The 17,956-nt window shown below is 55.2% G+C and overlaps 1 protein-coding gene and 1 gene segment (V, D, J or C); one reads left to right on the plus strand and one right to left on the minus strand.

Moving 5' to 3' along the window:
* Window positions 1-3,158: 3,158 nt before the first annotated feature.
* Window positions 3,159-4,194, plus strand: LOC142821387 (olfactory receptor 10A7-like). The gene has a single exon (XM_075912300.2). It carries the CDS (start codon window positions 3,159-3,161, stop codon window positions 4,128-4,130), a length of 972 nt encoding a protein of 323 aa, XP_075768415.2. The 3' UTR covers window positions 4,131-4,194.
* A 2,882-nt stretch (window positions 4,195-7,076) lies between these two features.
* Window positions 7,077-8,233, minus strand: LOC142821244 (immunoglobulin heavy variable 6-1-like). The segment is given in 3 exon segments: window positions 7,077-7,124; window positions 7,575-7,921; window positions 8,130-8,233. Coding segments are annotated over 3 exon segments (441 nt in total).
* Between the last annotated feature and the right edge of the window lie 9,723 nt (window positions 8,234-17,956).

Genomic DNA, 17,956 nt, shown 5'->3' on the forward strand with positions numbered 1-17,956 from the left:
TGAGGCATCCTAGCCCAGCTCTGTGACCAGATTCCATCTGTGCTGTGCTGTATCCTGGAGAGGCAATAAACTTCCTCTATTCCACCGGCTGGTGCAGTTTGTTTGTGCCATTTCGGGGTGCAGGAGACGGGGGACCCCCAACGCACCATCACAAACTGTTACAGACGCGGATAGGACAGGGACCTGGGTGTTTCTTTCCAAGGGCAGCAGGAGGTTTGTTTCCAGACTGGGCAAGCTCAGCCAACCATGCTGAGATTGTCAAGCCCGGTTAAGGGAATCGGATGAGAATTTTGTGCCTAAACCACTTAGGCAGCTCTGACGAACTCAGCCACACAACGTGTCCTTAGAACCACTGAGTTATTTCTTGAGAGCCAGCGCAGCCTTCGCCCGCCACAGAGGGATTTGCTTTAGCGCTCAAAGTTTCTCTCCTCTTTGGGATTTTGCTTTTGAGACTAGAAGTTTGCACCTGCCGGTATCATCCAGAAACAGACCAAACACCAACCTCCCTCGCCGGTGACGGTCCCTGTGGGACTGGCACCTGGGGAGGCGGCCCCTGCCCGCACCAGGCTATACAGCTCAGCGGAGAAGATTTTCCACAATTGGCGCAGGGCTGAGGCGTGGGGCGCGTCACCGGACAGAGCGAAGGAGCCTTGGTCGCTGCTCTGGGCTCTGACGTTCCAGTGACCGGGCCCGGGGCTCAGGCGAACGCGCCGGGCAGAGCAGATGGGCGGAGGAACCTGCCTCTGGTCCTGAGACGCTGCGTGCGGAGGTGGGAGCCGGGATCCCGTTGCTGCCTGACCTGCCTTGGAGGTAAATCAGCCGTTTCCTCCCGGCTCCCTGACGCTCCAGGGTTGTGAAGCAACGTGGGTTTGGTAGGACACTAGTGGAGGCGGGGTGGATGGGGCTATGGGCGCTGGTCTCTAACAGTTCCCCACCCCCAAAGGCGAGGATTTCAGATCACCAAAGAGCTTTCAGCTCACAATTTCCCTCGCTCCCATCACCCTGGTATCTGGGCTCCGCACTCTCTGGAACGTGTCTCTCCTGCCCCATCCCCCTGAGGTGCTACGAGACCAGTTTGGCAGATGGGCACACGGCGTGTAGAGGGATCGATCTCTGGAGGAGTTTGGGCAGCTACTGGTGTGAAATCAATGGGTGCATGGTATCTCCCCCACTCTGGCATTGAGCCCCATTCTGAGACAGTGATGGAGCCTTGCTAATGGGCCCAGTGAATCCTAGAGAGAGCTGGGAGCAAAGCTGGGACGGGATTCATAGAATCACAGGAGACTATAAATGAAAGGGACCTAGAGAGGTCATCGAATCCAGTCCCCTGCCCTCATGGCAGGACCCAGTACCGTCTAGACCACCCCTGAGAGACATTTATCTAACCTGCTCTTAAAGAACCCCAAAGATGGAGATTCCACAACCTTCCTAGGCAAGATACTGCAGTGTTTAAGCACCTTGATAGTTAGGGAGTTTTTCCTAATGTCAACCCTAAACCTCCCTTGTCCAGTTTAAGCCTGTTCTTCTTGTCCTATCCTCACAGACCAAGGAGAATTTTTTTTCTCCCTCCTCCCTGTGAAATTCTTTTAGATAGCTGAAAACTGCTCTCATGACCCCTCTCAGTCTTCACCTTTCCAAACTAAAGAAGCCCAATTCTTTGAGTCTTCCCTCATAGCTCCTGTTCTCTAGACCTTTCATCACTCTTGTTGCTCTTCTCTTGACCCTCTCCAATTTCTTCACATCTTTCTTGAAATGTGGTGCCCAGAACTGGACACAATTCTCCAACTGAGGCCTCACCAGCGCAGAGTAGAGCAGAAGAATGATCTCTCTGTCTTGCTTGCAACACTCCTGTTAATACCTCCCAGAATAATGTTTGCTTTTTCTGCAACAGCATCACACTGTTGACTCATATTTAGCTTGTGGTCCACTATGACCCCTAGATGGCTTTTTGCAGGCCTCCTTCCTAGACAGTCGTTTCCCATTCTGAATCTGTGAAATGGATTATTTCATCCCAAGTGGAATACATTTCATTTGTCCTTATTAAACTTCATCCTATTTACCTCAGACCATTTCTCCAGTTCATCCAAATCATTTTGAATTATGACCCTATCCTCCACAGCAGTTGCAGCCCCTCCCAGTTTCATAGCATCCGGCGGGGAGGTAAAACACTGACAAGAGAAATGCCAGCCCCTGACCCACGCAGTCTCCCTCCTTGCTCCTCCCAAGGAGGACCAAAGGGGTGGGACACAGACCCTGACTCACCCCCCCCCCAATGGAACATGATTTCTAGGAGGTGCCATCGGGGTGTGCACTGTGCACGGTGGGTGTCTCTGTGTCTGTGGAGGAGAAGGGTGGAGTGGGAAGGGGGTTGGTAATGGGGGAATGGGGCACTGGAAATAGGGGAATGAGGAACAGAGACCCAGGCAGGGCTCTGCATGATTGGAGCCTGGGTACAGAGCAGAGGGACAGGGGAGCCCATTGGTGTGTGTGGCTGGGGGTTACAAGAAAGGGTCTGTTGGGTGAATAGCTGTAGTTGGGGAGAGGGAAACTGTTGGCCCACAGAGATGCACCCGACAGGTGGGCATGGCGTGGGAATCCACCTGCTTGGACACTGGCCCCAAAACAAGTCTCACTATCTGCACTTCAGACTGTGCCCTGCTGCTTTCTGCCTAAAGGGGCAGAACCAGGGTGAAGGGAAGCCCCTCACACCAGCCCTTATGGGTCCCAGGACCGCTTGCTTGGTTTATTTCTCTGCTGGAGCGTCCTGTGAAATATCCCCTCCTGGCTGATCTCCCCAGTGGAACGGCCCCTCCCTCATTCAGCTTTTAGCCACCAGGCAGTGATGGGAGTGACTGTCTGATCTGGTGTCTGGCACATCTGTCAGGGTGTCTGTATTCCCTGTCTGAGCCCAAGACCGCAGGATTGGAGTGCCTGGTGCCAGCTTTCAAGACGCTCCACAGGGTGCAGAGACACGGTCTGTTTCACCTGGGCTCTGCTCAGAAATCGAGAGACGGCGATTCCCTTCCCCACCCTCCATTCCCCACTTGGCTGCTGTGCCAGGGCTGGCAGCGGGAGGCAATGAAGACAAGGCTGCCATATTACAATGAATGTTAGTTACTGCTCACGGTGTCCCTCTTTGTGCCCCACAGACACACCCCATGGCAAGCCAGGGACAAGGGAACCAAACCTCCATCACAGAATTCATCCTCCTGGGATTCGGGGAGCTTCCTGGCCTGCAGGTTCCTCTCTTCCTGCTCTTTCTCGTGATCTACCTGATGACCATGGCCGGGAACATCCTCATCCTGGCACTGGTTGTGGCCGATCGGCACCTTCACACCCCCATGTACTTCTTCCTGGGCAACTTGTCGTGCTTGGAGATCTGCTACAGCTCCACCCTCCTGCCTCAGCTTCTGGCCGGGCTCCTGACTGGGGACTGGACAATTTCCTTCACTGGGTGCCTCACACAATATTATTTCTTCGGTGCTCTGCTGGTCACAGAATGCCTCCTCCTATCAGTGATGTCCTACGACAGGTATCTAGCCATATGCAACCCACTGCACTACACAGCCCAGATGAGTGGCAGGTCTTGCCTCCAGCTTGCCGGGGGATCATGGATAGGTGGATTCTTTGCTTGTAGTATAAGCACAGTGTCAATAACCCAGTTAACCTTCTGTGGCCCCAACAGTATCGACCATTTCCTTTGTGACTTTATTCCCCTTGTAAAACTCTCCTGCACTGACCCTCTGCTGATGGACACGTTGGCGTTCTCAATGTGCTTGATTTTCTCACTGGTCCCCTTCCTGCTCACCTTGGTGTCCTACATCTGCATCATCAGCACCATCCTCAGAATCCGCTCCACCACCGGGAGGCAAAAGGCCTTTTCCACCTGCTCCTCCCACCTCATCGTGGTGAGTGTTTACTATGGAGCGCTCCTGATTGCCTACATGTTCCCGACCACCGACCTCCCGAGCAATTTCAAGAAAGTTCTTTCAGTCTCCTACACCGTCCTGACGCCCCTGGTCAACCCACTCATCTACGCCCTGAGAAACAGGGAGGTCCAGGAGGCCCTGTGCAAAACTTGCAGGAAATTAAGGTTTCCAAGATACTGGCCCATTGGGTTGCTTAGGTGACAATGGAATAGCTGCAGCATGGGCGGGGTTAGGGCCAGTATCAAAGCCGACCAAATAGAAGGTTTTATTTCCACTCCCATCTGTGAGCTTCTTGCCCTGCACTTGTAGAGTCACAGTCTAGTGAGCAACGGGGGTGCAGGGACCTTTTCCAAACCCTTGCTCCGTTATAGTTAGGACCAATGGCCAATGCTACTGGGGAAGTACCAGCAGGCTGCAAGGGACATGAACTGGTGGCTCTGTAAAATGAAAAGAGCTGGAGAGATTGAGCCCAGAGAGAGGTGCAGGCGTCGGTCGCATGCTCTGTGCCTTGGGCCAGCTCTGCACCGAGAGCCAGCAGGGAGCATGTGACCGGTCCAATAAGACACTGACCAGGGGTAGCCAACCCGTTTGAGACGAAGAGCCACAATAGCAGTGGAGACAGTGTGAAGAGCGGGGACAAAGTTGTTGAGAAAAAAAACAAACCACCACCACGCGGCAGGGGGAGGGGGGAATAGATGTTGGTACTTCCATCCCAGGGCACGGCTTCTCTCTCTTTTTTTTTGGTTAACAACTTTTCCCCGGGGTCTTTTTTGGGGAGAACGGGGGGGGGGGGGAGAGAAGGGAGCTCAACGACTTTGTGCTGGCCTTTCATGCTGTCGCCACTGCTATTGTACCTCACAAAAAATACAGTGGGAAGGGGTGAGAGGTGCCAGCTCTGGGAGGGAATCTGGATGCAGGAGGAAGTAGAGAAGAGGATGCTGGCTCAAGGGGTCCCAGGCTGCACAGTTTTGGTGTCAGGGGGAGGGTTGGGGTTGTGTGTGTAGGGTAAACTGAGGCAGCCCTAAATGTGCTAGTAGGCCTCTAAACAGCATAACTCCATTTTAGGATTAAGGCCTGGGAACACCACAGTCAGGATAAGAGCTGCAGACAGTAAAAGACCCTGGGCACCATAGCAACCACGTTCTAAAACACTCGAACAGGGTCTCAGTTGGTAACGTGACACATTTTGCTTGAGATAAAATTTGCTTAAACTGTCTTGCTTCACTCCCAGATAATAAGCCTGAGAACCAAGCGCTGCACCAACTCAAGGCCATACCCGCCTGCTATAGCAACATCATCATCTATGCAGACTAAAATGTTATTACTGTTTTGCTGACATGTTTTGGCATTTAAACAATAACCACCCATATATTAATTAATAAGCTGTTACTTTGCAATGGACGGAGATATTATGTAATCTTTAGTAGTTCTATTGGCTTATGTGCTCATTTCATCTTGCTGCTAGACCTATCAAATAATTTCTCCTCCGTCCACCTGCTGACTATATAACCTATTGTATTGTGTTAATTAACCAGTGTTCACCAGGGGAACCCCTGCGTGTCACTCCATCAGCTGGTGTATAATAAATCCTCCGCTTGTTTTCACCTGCATCCAGAGTGTCCTGGATTATTTCCAACAGTGTGCAAGCTGCAGGCTTGTAGCAGTGAAAGTGCAGGAGTCTGGGCTGGGGTACATGAGGGGCTCAGGGCAGGGAGGCTGGGCAGGGACGGATGAGGGTTTTGTGGGGCCCAGGACGGCACAATTTTGCGGGGCCCCCCCTTTGGAGAAAAAACAGAAAAAAGGCATCAAATGTGCAAATTGAAGCTATTTGCATATTACATGTGAATTGAGTAAATGTGATAGAAACTTAAATTTACTTGGATAATTTTGTTTTAATAATATTGTAATTCTTTCTTAAACACAATTCTGCATTAATAATTAAACATTTTCATTTGTATTTAAGTCTACTATAGCTGTCTAGCTCTTTTGGCAGCACATTCTTCAATTATGTCAGTAAAGTCCATTTCTTTACACAGGTCTTTTTCAATCAATATAATCGAAAGATCTACAATACGCTCCTGGCTCGCAGTAGATTCTGTTTGGCTGCCCATGGCTGGTATTTGCCAGGCAGTGTTGGGTGTTCAGCAGCCAGGCAGCATTGGGACTTACGGGGGCCAGATGGAGTGTGGGTGTTGAGACTTGGGGGGGGGCAGAGGGCGTATGGGTGTTCGGGCTTGGGCAGCAATGGGTGTTGGGGGGGAGGCAGCGTGTGGCTGTTGGGACTTGGGGGGCCAGGCAGCATTAGGTGTTGGGATTTGGGGGGGATAGGCAGCGTGTGGGTGTTGGGACTTGGGGGGGGCAGGCAGTGTGTGGGCACTCGGGTTGGGGGGCAGGCAGGGTGTCGCTACATGGAGGATGGCGCACAGATGGGCCATAGGGAGGACCAGCGGGCAGGGGTGTCTGATGCATCAGACAGGCCAAAATGACCATTTCAGCCTATTGAACAGCTCCTGGCTGGGCGGGGGCAGCTGGCAACTTCCCCTGCTCCCAGGGATGGGGGGGGGGGGAGGAGGTGGCGCTGTCTGTGGTGCTGGGTTGCGCTGCACCCATGAGTGGGGGGGAGGTGGGGACTGGAGACAGGAGACGGGGATATTTCCTTTGTTTAAAAAATGAATTTTAGAGGCAAAATGTGTTTGGATACATGTTTGTTGTGTGTCCTTCACATTTAAGGTAGCTTTATTTCATACAAAATTAAATGCTGGTTTTGTTTATTTTAAATAGAATTTCCCTCCAGACAGAAGTAGATGCAAATCATATGTTTTAAAAAAAGTAGGCACCACTTAGCAAATAATAAATGAGGTAAAACAGGAAATATTAGGAAAATATTTTAAAAGTATAATTTAAATGATTAATTACTCATTTAAACCTAGGGTTTCTGCTTGCCAGGTTAAATCATGATTAAAATTAGAGATTTAAATCAAAGCTATTTAAATCAATCCACCCTGCTTCAGAGGCTGTTTTGTCCGTCCCTGAAGGAAAAAGCACCGGGCTGCTCTCATGGAATAGGTCCTAGGCTAGTGGGGTTTTGTTGTGTGGTGCCTGTCTTGTTCTGGACAGTTGAGCTGGGGAGTTGAAACAAAAGTTCCCTTAATCCCTTTGAACTGTTTCGTTGTAGAGTGAGGCTGGTTCTTGTCCCTGGACACCAAGAGTCGGACAGTTTATGTGTTGGGGATGGAGTCTGAGTGATTCTAAGACTTCTAATAAAATCCCTTTGCAGAGTGAGGAGTGGGACTCGGCCTCCAGCACTAGGTGATGTGAATAAGGGGGGGGGGCGGGAAAAGGGTGGTGATGAGTCCAGAAGGGACCCGCAGAAGGGAGCGGACGGTAACTCACCATTTCAGAGCGGGAACAGGTAACGGGGGCTCAGAAAGGGCCGGTCTGTGTGTGGCTGAAGGGGGAACAGAAAGTCAGAGCCGGGCCATTGTCACGGGCACGGATGTGCGGATGTAACTGCAGCCATGGACCGGGGAGCCGGTACCTGCTTTGTCTGCAATTCACCTGGTAAAGAAAAACTCCCCTCGAACAGACCAATGGCCCGGGACCTGCATCTCTGCCCTGCGGAGAAACCGCTTCCCCTTTTCGTACGGGCCCCGCTGCGCTCTGTGCCACTGTGTCTCTGGCGCAGTAATAGGTGGCGGTGTCCGCAGCTGTCAGCGAGCGGAGCTGCAGCGAGACCTGGTTCTTGGCGGTGTCTTGTGCGATGGTCACTCGGCTCTGCAGCGCGCTGGCGTAGTCATTGTACCACCTGCTCGGTCTGTAGTAAATGCGCCCCATCAATTCTAGCCCCTTCCCCGCGGGCTGCCGGATCCAGCTCCACTCAACACTGGCGCTGGAAACCGAGTCTCCGGAGATGGTGCACGTGAGTGTCAGGGACTCCCCGGGCTTCGCCGCTCCCGGGCCCGTTTCCTTCAGCGTCACTTGGGAGAGGACCCCTGGGAGGGAAACACGGAAATGACGGAGTGAGCCAGGCCCTGTCCCCTAGGCACATGGAAATTTAGTATCTGGAACCCCGCATAAGGGAATGAGGCACCCAACTCCCACAGAACTGCATTGGGATCCGGGCACCTTATTCCCTTGGGCTGCGTCGAACAGCTCCTGTTCTACGTCAGGGATCCCTCCTGTCCCCCAGTAGCCACGTACCTGAAGGCGCCTCCAGCACGAAGAGGAAAATCAGCAGCAGGTTCATCTTCAGTGAAGGCGCAAACTGTACCCAGCAGCCAGGGCCGGGCAGGTCTGTGACTGGGGAGAGAATGAGGCTGCTCCGGTCAGAGGGTGAATTTAACCAGGACCGGGCGAGGCAGGGATTTGCATGCTGGGTTCCCTGCATGACTATATGAATGAAGAAAGGGGGCAAGATCTGTCTACAGGTGGGGTCTCTCCCTTGGACGCTTCCTTCCCCTTCCCCTCCTCACCCAGACAGTCAGCCAACTGTGAAACAGCCAAAGGTATTTGGAAGCCCAAACTGAATTTAAATAAATCACTTTTTGCCGTTTAAAATCTTTTAAATTCCCAGCCAAATGTCAGGGCAAAGCAGCGCCTTCTCGGGAATGAAGGAAAATTTGGGAAAGAGAAACTGCCCCCTTCTCCTGAGGCTTTGGTGGGGATTTCAAAACAGCCCCTGGAATTCAGAGCCCAAACGGCAGCGAAAATCGGTGGGCTCGAGGCCTTTAACTGTCTGACCCTATCTCTTCAGTCCTACTCCGTGTCCAGCAGAGATTTACCATAGTGTGAGCCAGAGCCCCGCCTGCCCTGTGCAGCCGGACACTTGCCCAGGGGCTAAAACTCTCGTTCTGCCCCGCTGAGTGTCATGGAGCCTTTCGGCTGCTGTTACCAGGCGCTGTGCTGCTCACAGGTAGCGGGGCAGGGAGCTCTCCGAGATGGGGTGCGGGGCAGTTTTGGAAACAAAACAAACTCCCAGGTTCTCCGAGTCAGACAAATACTTGGGGAGCGGGAACGAGAAATCTCCCCCCTTATAGCGGGTGAGCTGGTAATTGCCAAATATTTGGCTACTTCCTATTCAAGAGCGGGTGTTGGCCCCTGTAGGAGGCAGAAGGCTGAGCTAGACTGGCCCTCGGGGAGAGAGAGGCCTGGCACATATGGGGGCCCCACATCTCTGCTGGCTGCTTAAAGGTAACAGTGATTCCTGCAGGCCAACTGAGGGTAAAGGCTCCGGGCTTATTGCTACGCAAGGGATGGAGTCTAAAGAGGTGGAAGGAGGAGTCTAGGTCTAAATATTCCACCTGTCCCCAAGGATCTTGTCGAGGTCAAAGGTTTAAGAGGGTCGAAGAAGTATCTGGCAATGGGCAAGCGGAGGTGGATCACTTGATAATTCGCTGCTCGGTTCATCCCTGACAGTGGCCTCCGTTGGCAAACAGGACTGTGGGTTACTAGAGGGGACTTTGGTGTGACCCTGTGACACTCACAGGCTATGTCTACACTGGCACATTATTGCACAAGAACTGCGTTCTTCCGGAAAGCGTACACACTGCCCACCCACTCGAGCGCAAGAAGATTTACAGTATGGCTGGTAAGAGAGGGCTTCTTGTGCAAGAGCTACGCTCTATTATAACAGGGCTACATAGGCGTGTGTATCTGGCAGCGATACAGGACGGTGTCTGCAGGCCGCTCAGCTGCAGGGACACTGCCGCACGGTCACTGCTGCCCCCAGGCGGCTCAAGGCGGAGGTGCAGGCTGGGTTCTTGTAGACTCTCTACTAGGATGTGTGTCGCTGTGTGCGCGGAACAGTAACAGTGGGCGGTGTCTTCGGGCTTCAGACCGGCCATTTGCAAGTGCAGCAGGTTGTTGGGATTGTCCCTGGTGATTGCGAATCGACCTTTCACAGCATCAAGGAAGTGTGTCGTACTTCCCTCGTTCCTTATATAAGCCACCCGCTCCAGCCGGTTCCCGGGAGCCTTCCGGACCCAGTACAGACTGTGGCTGCTATAGGTGAAGCCGGTGGCTTTGCAGGAGAGGCGCAGAGCCTCTCCTGGCTTCTTCACATCCCCTCCGGACTCCACTAGCTGCACCTGGGACCGGGCACCTGGGAACACAAACCGGTTATAAATATTGGAATCAACACAACGGGAATGTAATATTCTTGAATCTCTGAGGCTTTTCAGAAGAAGAAAAACACCTTCCAACGCCGTTACAGCCAAAATTACAAGGACCAAAATATTCATTGTCTCTGCTGCGGGACTGGCTGGTCACTGCCCAGACCCAGGGGGCAGCGGATTGTCCCTGCAGGTGCAGCCTGGGCAGAGGGAGGGACAGATTTAAGCAGATCGCTGACTTCCTCATTTGCATACCCCGCGTTATAAGAGACCCATCCTCTTCTCCCAGGGATCTGTGTGACTCGCCGTGGGGCTCCGGGTGCAGGAGTCAGACTGCCCCGCCTTGGTTTCTGTGCAGCGCCGGGCACGGGGCACTGGGACCCTCCTGACACTTTCGGACCTGGAGGAGCGAACAGCTCCCTGCAGTGACTGTTTCCACACACAGGGACCAAGGGGCTGGTGACTCTCAGGTGATGGGGGAGAGTGATCTCTGGAGCCCCCTCCCGTGTGCAGAGGGGCCAGACAGCGCCGATCACTGGCTCGGTGTCCGAGGAGGAGCCGTGTCCCACGGAGCCATTCTTCCGGGACCCCGCTGGGGAGGGCAGATTTCCCGCAGCACTGGGGCTGGATTTCGGCCGGAAGCCCCTTTCCCTCCCCTGCAGCGATCGGCTGCACCGAACTGACCCGTGGCACGTGGGAGGTTCCCTTAACAAGTCAAGCTCCTGAGTGGGAGCAGAAACAGGCTATTGGCCCATGGACCATTGCTCTGGCCCGGTTCGGCCAGTCCTATGTTCAAGACCGGATTCATTTCCTGGAGCCTAACACGGCATTTCTGGACAACGCCTGTCTGTTAGTGCGATGTAAGTTCCATTGGGATACAATCAGTAGAATAGCAAGTCCTGTACTGTTGCAAAGAAGGAAAATCCGATTCTTTGTCCTTTCCCTGCGTTGAAAAACCCTGTCGAGCTCCCGAACGCCCCGGGAACAGAGAGTGACAAGACCGGACACCGGAATTTTAGCTTTTCTCTCACGGGATATGGTATAATTGACCCAACTCCCTGCCCTGCCTCATCCTGACGTAGGGCGAATTCAATTTTCCTTCGAAACAGCGCCCCAGAGTGGCCGCATCTAGAGCTGCAGCTGCTGCGAAGAGAAAGTCTCATGAATCGCTGCTGGGATGAGAGAGGGAAAAAGCGGAGTGAGAAGGGGAATTGCTGCAGATGGGGCCTGAGGCAGGGAGAGAGAGGAACTGGGTGACCCACTCGTCTCTCAGGCAGTGCCTGGCAGAGACCAGAACTGAACCCAAATCCTTTCCCACCGATCCATCCAGCGCCTTTCCCCTATATCTACCCGTCCTCCCAGAATGCACTGCAGCCAGAGCGCTGATGTTTGGCGGTGCAGGGCCCCTGCAGATTTCATTGACTTCAGGTGGAAACGTTCCTGCCCAGCACCGCTGAGATTTAGCCCCCTTGGAGCAACGTTTCCTGAAGCGGTTCCCGAGTCTGAGAGTCTGAATTTGTCGGTGCCCAATGGGGTCACAGGCAGCCTGATCCCCAGAAGTGAATCGTCCCCCACAACCGGGTCAGTCAGAGAGGCGGGCGCGGAGCATCTTGTGGTGATCAGGCCCCAGGCGTCTCCCCGCCGGTGTAACCGTCACCCCTGTGCGCGTGCACCCCTGGGTGCGCATTGCAGCGGGGCGCAGGGAAGCGCCAAGTTTCACATTCCCGAGTGGAAGGGGCAAAGGCCCCTGGGCTCCCACTGTCGGCTGTGCCCTGCCTCCCCGTGCCCTGCAGGCTGCAGTGCCCATGTCTGGATCCTCAGACATTCGCTTCCCCCGTTCGTGCGGGTCCCGCCTTTGCCCCTTGTCACTGGGTGTGTCTGGCCAGCACCAGGGGGCGGCATCTGCAGCTGCCAGCGAGCCCAGCTGGAGATAAACTTTGTCCTGCGACGTGTCCCTGGTGAAGGTGACACGAGGCCGGAGAGCCGGGCTGTGCGGTGTGGTCCCTCCCTGTGCAGCGCTGCGGAATTTGTGGAGACCAGGGCTTGAATAAGGTGGAGAAAAAGATCTAGATGAACTCATGAAGGATAAGTCCATCAATGGCTATTAGCTACGATGGGCAGGAACAGTGTCCCTAGCCATTTGTCAAATTCTGGGAATCCAGTCCACTATGAAGGGGAGGGGAAATCAACCCAGCCTGACCACAAGTCTGACCAGAGGAAGATGGTCCAGTGCCAGCATGCCTGGCTGCAGACTTGAGGGAATTGGTGGATGAGTGGCTGGCAGAAGCTTTCATGTGACTCAGTTGGGTGAGGCCCCACGTGTAGGTGTCTGTGCAAGGGCAACACCTGCCAGTGATTTACTGCTTGTCACAGCATCACAGGGCGAGAGGACTCAGGGAGCAGTGGCCCATGGCTCAGGCAGCATCCCGGGGATCCCCTCCCAGCCTTTGAACAGCCCCTGCAGATGTTTCCTGGGACAAGGTGGAGATGCCGAGCAGGAGGCTTCCAGGGCTTCAGGCATCGAACGCTCAGAACTCTGCACCCAGCGAGCAAAAGGCCTTTGGAAAGACCCGCCTGTGCCCAGATCTGGCCCTGCCGGGCTTAATGCTCCCTGCTCTGGCTGCAGGATCCATGCAGGCAAGCAGAGTTACGGGGCCTTTTCCTTGTCGCCGAATTTCTTAGGTGCCCCCTCCTGAGTCTGGTGGGAAAAAACTGCCCCGATCTTTTGCCAACACTTGCCCTGCTGGGCACGTGCAGAACTGTCTGATTCCTCAAGAGACGGGGGAAATGGTGGGAAGAGCAGACACATTTGTCCAGGCACCAGGGGGAGCTGCGTCCTTCCTGTCCCCCTTAGCCTGACAGGTGCCTTGGCCAGCTTAGCCCTGGTGCTGCCCTATGGGACTTTTCTCCCAACCGCTCCATGTGTTGCCATTGACCATCCAAAGGGAGGCGAGAGGAGAGTAACTCCCCATCGCTGCCCAACCTGCAGAGGCTGCGCTCTCAGGGCGCTGACACCCCCAGGGAATCACAAGGGATGTGACTGTAGCTCTCCTCTCCCAGCACTTGCAGTCAGAGCCCTGCCTTGCCAAGGCCAGTCCCAGCAGCCTCCTCACCAGCTCCAGGCTTGTAGTTTCATTCTTCCCAATGCTCCTCTCCAATAAAACTTTTGCTTCACAAGCCATCACTTGCGTGGCCAGTGGAGGCTTCTTCTGTTTCTCAGAAGGACATTGGGAAAGGGGAGCAGAGAAGAGTAAAGGCCACAAGAAGTCACCTCTGGGAGTCGAAACCAGGATTTCCCGCTTACGAGGAAGCCCTTTTGGCAGGCTAAGCCACGCGCCCTGTTGGGAAGCTGTGTTCAACTGTTCTAGTTTATGGACGAGAATTCTGTTTCCAAGGTGCAGACATTCCCCATTTCCCTCACGACTTCCAGACCCACTCGAAGAGAAACCAGAATGCACCATCCAGGTGCCCTGAATTGGCTGATGATATTTGAACTCTCTAACTTCTTCTGCCGCTACTCTAAGGGAAGCCCGAAGTGCTTGGGGGAGGGGGGCAGTGAAATGAGGTCGCTTCTCCACATCGAAAACAAAAGCCACGGCGGGGGTGGGATTTGAACTCCTATCTTTTTCTAGCGACGAGACCACCCGCGCTTGTGTCTGGTGCCTTAGAGCACTCGGCCGTCTTGACAATAACTTAGTCTGCGCTTCCATGTCCCCACCTGACCAAGGTCCGGAGCTCAGCCGTGTCCCAGGGCACAGCAGCTCCCCTTGTCACCGCCACTGCCTGATTTACCCAGAAGCCTAGCCCCGACGGGCTGCAGTGAATTCCAAACCAGTTGTGTGTGTGAATGGAAGGCTGGCTCTTTGCCGGATCTAACCCGGATTAAGGGTTTTGCTGATTCCAGCCCCAGCTGCGGCCAAGGGCACCTCTCAGGGACAGTCTGGATAACACTGAGCCCCGCGAGGAGTGCAGGGAGCGGGACTGGATTTCCGCTCTGGGCCCCTTCCAGTCCCATGAGTCTGTGTTCTAAGGAACAGAGGATTTATATCAGGGAATTCCCATTCCAGTATCCTCCACGTGCCGGTGTGTGTGTGCGGGAGGGGAGGATGGGGGGAGGCCCCTGTGGCTCCCTTCTGGAGAATTCAGCCCTGTTAGTGTGGGGCGGGGAGGGGCTCTGGGCTCAGCTCTCCCAGCTGCTCTCGCTTCACTGCCCTGCTCAGAATCCGCTTCCCCTTTTTGTGCCAGTCCCTGCTTCGTTCTGTGTCACTGTGTAGCGTGTGGCACAGAAATACGTGGCGGTGTCTGCAGCTGTCAGCGAGCTGAGCCGCAGATAATACTTGGTGCTGGAAGAATCCACGGTGATGGTGATGCGGCCTTGCAGGGATGGGTTGTAGCTCGTGCTCCCGGTCCATAATCCCATCCACTCCAGCCCCTGGCCCGGGGCCTGCCGTATCCAGTTCCACCAGTAGCTGCTGGTGACGGTGCCCCCGGTGACAGAGCAGGTGAGTGTGAGAGTCTCTCCGGCCTTCACCGCGCCCGGGCCGGACTCCTGGAGCTGGAGCTGAGACCAGGCACCTGGGAAAAGCAGGGATCGGTCAGACTCCAACTCAGCTGCCTCCTTCCCCAACCCGCGCCGCTTCCCACTGCCTCCAGCCGTGACTCACCTGGGGCCAGGGCCAGGAGGAGCAGCGGGAGGAGCGGGGAGTTCATGGTGCAGGAGGAGGAGGCAGCTCGGCGGATGGGGACACGGTGGTTGTGCTCTACCCCGGGGCCGCTACTTTAGCCCAGAACCCGGCGCGGGGATTTGCATAAGGAGGCAGCGCCCAAGGGAGGAGCTAGAAGGAGCTGATCAAAAGGCCCCTCTGCCTCCTCGTGCCCTTCCTGGACAGACCTTCTCTCTCTGTGTCTCTCTCTCACACACTTTGCTCCGTTGCTGCAAAGGAGGAAAACACGAAAGCCCGCAGGGAATAAAACTCTCTCACCCCGCTCCAGTCTGTCCCATTAGTGTCTGGTTTATTCGGGTGAGCAAAGCAGGCGCCGAAGAAATCGAGTTTTGGGCCCTGGGACTCCAGTTATTCCGCACCCTTCCCTGTTCCAACCCGCAAACACTTACCCCTGATGCATTATTGACCTCAGCTTATTGGTTATTGATTATCAGTTGGAGGCACAGGTAGGTAGCGAAGTGGGCGGTTCAATGTTTCTATTGCCTTATTAAGGGAGAGGGTCCTTGGCGCCCATATCCCCAGGAGAACTTTGCAAATCTCGGCCTGGTATTCCCAAGGACAAGAGGCTCCGTTTCTGGAGGGTTTGCCCGCTGTTCTTTCCCCATAACCACTCGCTGGCCAGGAGGGTTTGTGACACTTTAAATGGGCTCTGAGCGCTTCACACTGGTGGGCGCAGGGGCGCAGAGGCGGTGCCTTGGAGGGCTGGGAGGGGATCGGGAAATGTTACGTGACTCTGAGCCGGGCCATTCTCGTGGGGTTGCTGGACCCTGAGTCCGGCACATACACGTGAGCTTTGTGAGCAACAACCCCCGGTAAAGGCAATGGAGACTGACAGCCAGAGCCCCGCCCCCCAGTGTGACCAATGGCCCAGTCCCCAGGGTCTGCGCACGGTTGAAAACCCGCTTCGCCTTGTTAGAGCGGGCCCGGCTCTGCCCTGTGTCACTGTGTCTCTGGCATAGCACTAGGGGGCGCTGTCTGTAGGTGTCAGCGCGCGGAGCTGCAGCCAGACCTGGTTCTGGCGGTGTCTGCAGAGATGCTGACTTGGCCCTGGAGGGAGGGGGCGTAGGCTTGTTCTCAGTCCTGGTTTCTGCTGTCATAGCACATCTGCCCCATGCGCTCCAGCCCCTTCCCTGCAGGCTGCATGATCCAGTTCCAGCCAGCGCCGCTATCCACAGTATCAGAGACAGCGCAGCTCAGGGTGAGGGTCTCTCCGGGTTTCGCCGCCCCCGGGCCGGAATGGACCAGTCGCGCCTGACCGAGGACACCTAGGAAAGGAGAAAACAAGCCAAGACAATAGTAACCCCCGAACCAATCCAGGGCTCTGTTCCTAGTTCCCCTTCATCCCCCCGGACACTCACAGCCGGGGGCGGCGAGCAGGGCAAGGAAAAGCAGCAGAGGTTCCATTCTCGGTCTCAGGCACTGAGGGAAACCAGCAGGGCCGGGCCGGGCTGGTCTGTGTCTGATCAGAGACTGAGGCTCCTAGAGCCAGGGGCTGGTATTTAACTAGGAGCCCGGGCAGGGATTTCCGTGCAAAGGTACTATAAAAGATGCCAGCGGCTGAGCTCTCATGCGGGTTCCCAAGTGAGTTTAGGAACTGGCAGAGGGAGATCGCAGTACTGGAGGTGTCACTAATGGTGTCCACTCGACACTGGGAAGATGGGAATATCCAGCTCCTAGGCCAGAGGTTATGCACAGTGCCCTCCCCAACTGTGTCTTGGGACCCAGGGCCCAGTATGGACCCTGGAGAGGAAGTAACCAGACACAGCGCAGATCCGTGAGACAGGCCTACAGGGCTTCCCCCTCCCTAGCGCGGACTGGACCAGCTGAGCTTGTAGTGTGCTCTCTGTAGTGTGCTTGTTCTCGCCCCACTTCACACCAGGTTCCTCACGGGTCAGATTTACACAGGTGCCTCAATACACAGAGCGGTACCTAAGGGCTGTGCCAAAGAGCCTGAGCGATGGAGGCGGCTAACTCCCCCTGCAGGTCAAGGGAAATGAAGCGTCTGCTCCTTCCATGTGTGAAATCCGCCAGGGCCAGGTTCTCGGGGCTTTGCAGGACCCTGAAGACACCGACAGACGCCGAGTGAGGGTCACCAAAGGAACGTGCAGCTCCCAGGTAAACCACTGGGCGTTAGACGCCTGGACACTTCTGAAAATCGCGCCAGGCCCCTCTCTGCGTGTCTGGGTGGGCGGACACCTCTAAAGATCTGGCTCTGCAGGACTTGTCAGCGGTCACACGGGGAGGCCGCGAGGGATCAGGGAAGCGAATCCAAGTGTGTGAGCCCCAGGCTGGAGCCCTTAGCTCCGGATGGAGGCAAAGGCGGGCCGAGGGGGAAGGGCAGGGATTCCTCATTCGCACCGAGACACGGAACAGGAGTCTAGTGGGTCTGTTCTCTGGGTCCCCGCGAGCTGCTATTTAAACAGGGCGACCTGGTCATTTGCAGGGACAGCAGGTTGTTGGAGTTGTCCCTGGAGATGGTGAATCGGCCTTGAATAGCCAGGGAATACAACTGTTCACTCCCACTCGGGGAACTGAGGCATGCCACCCACTACAGCCCCTTCCCGGGAGCCTGTCGGGCCCAGTTCATGTAGGCGTTGCTGAAGGTGAAGCCGGAGGCTTTTCAGGAGAGGAGCAGTCCCATCTGTGGAAGGGAGTTAGGTACCGAACTTCAGTTGGGATTCACAGCCCTGTCCTGGTGGGAGGTGCCTCAGATGATGCTTAATAACCCCTCCAAGCCCCTTGTGCGACAGAAGGAGTTGCTGGTGGCTTCCCTTAGCTGTTAGCCTAGTGGTTAGAGCACCTGCCTAGGAAATCTAACGGGCAAGATCATCTCTGCTCAGCCTGGCGTGGGAGCAGGGATTTGAGACCTCACTCCACTGTCAAGGGGAGGGTGACGAGCGGTTCTGTCCCTTCAGTAACCACAGAAGCGATTCCCCCTCTTCGTCCTTTTAGCTTCGTGTCATTTGCTCACTTGTATCCCTGCAGGGGTGGGGAAGGGGGAGGGGTTTGCTCTGAAACAATCCACTGAGAGTCTGGCAGTGTCTGTGCTCGTCCTGTGACTTGACAGAAGCACAAAGCACCGGGCACCTGCGAACACACAGCACCCCAGTCAGGTGGCCAGTGCAAACACTTGGTAGGTCACGTGACTCCTCGTTACAGAATGCCCGGGCACAGGGGCGCCCCGGACGGAGTG

The sequence above is a fragment of the Pelodiscus sinensis genome, chromosome 30 (assembly GCF_052426305.1).
Source record: "Pelodiscus sinensis isolate ZL-2025 chromosome 30, ASM5242630v1, whole genome shotgun sequence".
NCBI classification, from domain to species: Eukaryota; Metazoa; Chordata; order Testudines; family Trionychidae; genus Pelodiscus; species Pelodiscus sinensis.